At 32.9% G+C, this 6,419-nt stretch overlaps 1 protein-coding gene across 1 annotated transcript; it reads left to right on the top strand.

Moving 5' to 3' along the window:
* The first annotated feature begins 222 nt into the window (after positions 1 to 222).
* On the top strand, positions 223 to 5,448 carry LOC131143830 (uncharacterized). The gene is made up of 2 exons (XM_058092199.1): positions 223 to 1,195; positions 5,294 to 5,448. The coding sequence occupies exons 1-2, from the start codon at positions 223 to 225 to the stop codon at positions 5,446 to 5,448; spliced, it is 1,128 nt and encodes a 375-aa protein (XP_057948182.1).
* Positions 5,449 to 6,419: the final 971 nt, after the last annotated feature.

Consider the following 6,419-nt stretch of genomic DNA (forward strand, 5'->3'; position numbering starts at 1 on the left):
CACCCCCCCTTCTAGACTCGGCTTTAAGGCCAATAAGTAGTATCAAAGCAAGGCGCTTAATTTTTCGGAGTAACTTCTAGAGTGGAAAGATCAAGGGTATATATGGTGAACACTTCTTTTTCCCAAGGACAATCCATGTATCAACCACTAAGGTTCAAAGGCACAAATTATTCTTCGTCGAAAAATCTTATTACCATCTTTATTCAATCGTACGATCTGGATATGTGGGAGATCATCTCAAATGGAGACTTCTCTTTCATGAAGAAAAATGACAAGAATGAAGATATTCTAAAGACAAGAACGGAGCTATCAATGAGCAAAAAATGGTTACTACAACTCAATTTTAAAGCAAAACATTATCTTTACTGTGCCTTGAGTGATGATGAATACAATCGCATTTGTGGATGTGAAACCGTAAAAAAAATATGGGATAAGCTTCAAGTCACATATGAAGGTACATCTCAAGATAAACATTTTAAAATATGCATGTTAATTAAAGAATATGAGATGTTCAAAATGAATGAAGGTGAAGTAATCACATCTATGATCACTCGATTGACACACATTATAAACAACTTAAGAGCACTCGATAAAACTTATTCAATGGAAGATTATGTACAAAATGTTCTCCAATCTTTACCTGAGTCATGGCCTGAAAAATCAATAGCCATTGAAGAAGCAAAAGATCTAAAGAAGTCTAAGAAAGAAATAGGTATTGCCTTAAAATCATCTAGTTCTTCTCACAAAGACATGTTAGAAGAAGATGAAGATAGTGAGGATGATACAACTTTTTTCATAATGAAACTTAAGAAACTCTTAGTTAAGAGACGTCAACTTGGTAAGCAAATTGGAAGAAAAAAGTCAAGAAATAATGATAGCACTAAATGCTACAATTGTAATAAGACTAGGCAGGAAATGATAAATTGCCCTTTAAACCAAAACAAAGAGAATTTTCAAAAAGGAGATTACAATGCCATGAATGTTGCTGCTTGGGATGAAATTGATGGACTAGCCACTGATGATGAAATAGAGGAAGAAGCACATATTTGCTTCATGGATTACGAACAAGAGGAGGTAAGTTCTGATGATGATGATTATACTTATGATGAATTAGCAATTAAATGCACTGAATTATTCAATGAATTAGTTTTTGTCAAAAGAAGGAACAAAAATCTTGAAGAAAAACGTTCAAAATGTAAACAAAAGCAACCTTGTCTTTGTTACACCTTAGAAGAGGAAAACATGTCCCTTAAAAATAAAAATGAGGAGCTTGTTTCAAATGCTCAAAAAGACCATGAAATCCTTCAAGCAGAAGTAGGAAATTTGAAAGATCAAATTGAAAATATTTTAAAAGAAAATTTTCTCTTGAAAAATAAAGATGAAGATTATGGTAAAACTTTTAACAAATTCACAAGATGAAAAAAAAAAAAACTCCAATAAATTCTTAGGAGTTAAAAGAAATAGCTTTTACAAAAAGAATTTAAGTTATGATTCATTTTATAAATCCCATGGTCATATTAATGTTTATGCCTTATCATATAAAAACAGGGTTAATAAGACAAATCCTTTACATACAAACAAGACTTGCTTGTATTGTGAAAGGAAAGGTCACATTCGTTACTCTTACCCCTTTAGAGATGCTAGAGGCAAAGAAATGAAGCTGGTATGGGTAGTTAGGAAGACAAACCCCTTGGGACCCAAGGAAGAAAGGGTACCAAAACAAATTACATAATTTCTAGAATATTGCTTCCTTAGAACCTAGGATTGGTTAATAGGATTTAGGTAGAATTAACCATACCTAGGTAAAAAGGGATAGTGATGACTAAGTGAATTCATATAGTACAAAAAAAAAAAAAAAAAACACTTACCACAAATAGCACTCAAGGTATAAAATCCCAGTTTATGTATAATAATTGCTTGAATTCTACATTGGGGACTTTAGAAAATTAAGCCAATATGATGAGTTCAAATGATAAATCCAATATGATCTTTTAACTGTGTATATCCTTGTTGATTGGTTAATCTTTTTAAAGTATTGGGTATAGCTTATGGGCTAAAGTAGCATGCACACCCTCACAAGCTATATACTTAGGCTTGTTCTTTAGGACTAGAAGGGAATGAAATAGCATTTGCTTTAATGAGACATTAATCTCCGCATGAATCCATAAGATATCATTCCTCCAAAATGTCTAAAGTAAAGGTTAAAGGCTTAACTAGCCTATTTGAGGGTTACAATAGAAATCTTTTAAGAACCTTGTATTTCTAAGATGAATAACCTAAGTTATTTACTCTTGAATAAAGTTTCAGAAGCATGCCCTATAAATTCACTTCTCAAAGGTGTCTTCTTTAGTTATACAATTCTTAATGATTTGACTTATGCATACTTAAACTTGTTAATATACATAGTTAGTATATCAAAAGTATAGCATATCTTATCCCATGCATAGAATTGAGTTTTAGGGAAGTTATTCGTGACAACATTAGTACTGTGTACCAACCAACCCTAAACTCATCTTGGAACATTAACGTTGAATGCTTGATCAATATTCAAGGGCATTCAAAAATGAAAACTCAGTCATCATTAATAATGCAATGTATCAACCCATACTAATGAAAACTTTCTCAATTCTATTTATGAGCACTAATCATCGTGATCGATTCTAAAGCAGTAATCTGCTAGTGCTTACTAATAAACATCCTTCCATGATCAATTAGAGGCATCTACTAAGGAATTCTTGTTTTGATATATATTAACTCAAGATAGAATATTTCCTATATGCTTAACCTATGAAAAACTCCTTAACCAATGTTAATACACGAGCATTCTCTTCCGTAAGAAAAGGCTTACCAAATTACAATAAATTTTGCAATGAAGTATCTATTCATAGTATCATATTCTTGCTCAAAATTATGAGCATATTCTTAGTCTAAGGTACTTTCCCATTAGAGTCTAATCAAGAGAACATACTTCCTATCACCAATAGCATTGTTCAATAAAGCTTCATATACTCCTAAATGCTCAATGCCAAGTATTAAGGACATACTTATCATGCTTAATCCACAAGCATGAAAATATTATGCTTATTTTGAAAATGTCCACTTATAATTACTTTGGAATCACATACTGAATTGAAAAATAGCTCTCAGGCTATACTTAACCTAATAAGCATCTCCTGCCAAGAAATACATGACTCATCATTTGGATGCTAATGAGGAAAGCAATACCAAAGTAATTTAGAGAGAGGTTATCTTAAGACAGGATTAATCTACCTCTTATCTAAGATTCACTTTGTTGAGAAAGTTGCTCAACAAAAGCTTCAAGCGATCAATACAATTCTCAAGAAAATTCAATATTCATTCAAATTGTTCTATTATATATATATTCTAGTTTGCTTATATAGACATCTTTTAGAGCTACTAGCTTTCCACATAATCAAAATCAATGTCTTTTACTTTTAGAGGAAATTGTAAAAATCTATCCTCTGCGATGGCAATGGTGGAAGGCTATGCTAATGTTTTAAAGTGATAAACTAGCTTGGTATTATCCGTAACTCACTTTAATAAAGTAAAGTGTCGCTTTGAGAATCAAATATAAAACTTCATAAAATGAAAGGAAACCTTTTGGATCATTATACTCAGTCGTGCCAACATTAAATAAACAAGAGATTCATCTTATCAACAACTCAAAGCAATAATGGATTCTCTAAATGAACATTCATGCTTATCTAAGAAATCCACACTCAACCATGAGCATCAATATGTTGTGTAATGTGATTAGTTGTCAAGCATTCACCAACTTACGGTTGATTCAAAAAGAAGAAAAATTTCTTCTGAATACTCTTATTTATTCATCATTAAGTTATTCTTTATATAAAAGAATCTATCCATACTTCCTTATAAGCTCTCAACCCTTGATCAAATCAATTAGAGCTTTGTATTACTAGAAAATGATCATTTAATATTCATGAGTAAGTATAGAATAAATCTAGTTAATATGGTTTGGTTCTCCACCAAACCGTCGACAAAATTCAATCGAGAAGGTTGACATTTTGGCTCAATTCCCTGAAACCATCAATGGTTTTAGTCGGGAAAATCGATTTAAAACACGCAGAGGGTCATTTTTATGCTCACCAAACCCTAATCTCTCATACCTTTGTTTTCCCCTTCGTTCTAAGTCTTCCAAAAACCCTCAAATTTCCTACAACAACACTGGTATTATGGCTCCCAAAACCAAGAGAGGTGAAGGAAGTTCCTCAAGAAGACAAGACAAGGAACCAATTTGAGATTCCACTCCTCCTCCTCAAACTCAAGAAAGATCAAGAAAATTTTCCAAGGAATGGTCAAGCATATTTGTGTCGAAGGAAGCCTACACATGATTCAAAATGGATATATCCAAAAGGAATATTGTAAGTAGCAAAATATTACCTTTGTAATTCCTTGAGGATGACTTTCCAATATTCAAAGATAAACTTAGGGTTATAGGTTGGGAGTTCCTAATGACTCATGATCACCTAATTTATCCTGAATTGGTTAAGGAATTCTATGCAAACTTCGTACTTTCTACTCCTCGGAAACCTGCACATTCTAGCGGTGAGGTTATACATCTGGATGCTAACACATTGAATGAAGTTATGATATGTGAAAGATACAACATAGCAAGTCTCCCTAGAAAGGTTTGGCCCATCTACGGGGTTTGGTTTAATCCCCATAAAGTGCTCAAAATGGTAATAGGAAACCCACACATACCAGAAGTAGCTAAACCAAAGGCCAAGGATCTTATTGTAAATTCTGAGTGCTGCATCACATGATTACCTATAACGTATCGCCAAGACATGGTGGGCGTGATACGGTAACACACAGAGACATCTTCACCATGTACTACGTATGGCACATGCACGTAATTGATCTACCCTCCATTGTTGTCCAACTTATGCAGGACAATCTACAAAAGAAGAATGGGTGTTTGTTGTTTGGCCGACTACTTTCACGCATATTCCCCTACCATGATGTAGGATTCACAGGTGTTGTGGAGGAATGTCCAAAATTCAATGATGAATATTCCAAGTTCATCTTACAAAAATGCATTTTGTACAGGGTGAGAGATCCTTGCTATGGTTGAAGCAAAGACACTAGGCATAGGGCCCAATTGATGAAGTTGAGGATGCTATGGCCGAAAGGGACATAGGAGCAGAATAGTTTGGTATCGTTAATGAAGATATGGAAGAACTTAAGGGTAGTGAACAACCTAATGATTATATTAAGCAAATTTTTGATAAGATCAATGCACGGATAGGTTCACTGGAACAAGGGATTGATGCACGCTTCAGCTCATTGGAACATGGAATTACCACATGCTTCAATAATCTCGAACATGGGGTCACTACTTGTCTTGACAACATAAAATCTAGTCTTAATAGGTTGTTTGAGCTTTTCAGGTCGAAAGATTAGTACCTCTCCTTTTTATATTGATCAAAGGGGGAGAAGTAATGTGGTGTTCTGTAGTATATGAGGGAAAAGTGTATTATAGTGACATAAAAAATTGTTAGGTATATAATTTTTCTTTTGGTGTATTAAGTACAAATTTGTAATGTTGCTTAAATAACTATAAATAGAAGTTTAGATTTGTTGCTTAAACTGTTTATTAATGAAAGTTCAGTTGGCTTGATGTTTTATCTTAAATGAACTTTCTTATAATGTATTGTGTGTTATAGCTCCAATGGATATGGAATATCTAGTTGAATGATTTAATATGCATATAGTAAGGGGGAGTAAAATTTCATCTTATTCAACAATATGCATAAATTAAAAGGGAGCTTAAAAATATATCTTGTGAGAATACCAATGGTTTGTCATCATCAAAAATGGGGAGATTGTTAGTCTTAGTGGCTACATAAACCTAATTGTCGTATTTTGATGATAACAACTCATTAGTGTTTCTAAGTTAAACTAATCTTTGCATACCAAGTTGTGACATGTATAAGTGATGAAATCATAAAGATATAGGTTTAAATGCAAAGATCAAGGAAACACTCTTATAAGCAAAGATCGAATGGGCACTCAAATAGGCAAAGATGAAGAGGATACTCACTTAGGAGATCTCAAGCACATCCAATGAAAAAAGTGTAGAATCATATGTAATGGGGAGTGTTTGAGGTAGTATTTGTTGTAACTCTTGTAGTTCTGATTCACACATATTTATTGAGTAAGAGTTGAGCAAATTGCTTATGCATATTAGTTCATAAGAGTACATAGGATATCACTAAGTCATAAGATTCATACTTATGAGTTTTCAAAGACAAAACGATGAGTTTTATAAAAAAATATCCTTCACTCAAATGTATTTTAATATAGGATAAGTTTTAAATTTCTACTACTTCTTTGTAATTCATCTTCAAGTTGTAAAGGGTTCTTGGTGAACC

The sequence above is a fragment of the Malania oleifera genome, chromosome 12 (assembly GCF_029873635.1).
Source record: "Malania oleifera isolate guangnan ecotype guangnan chromosome 12, ASM2987363v1, whole genome shotgun sequence".
NCBI lineage: Eukaryota > Viridiplantae > Streptophyta > Magnoliopsida > Santalales > Ximeniaceae > Malania > Malania oleifera.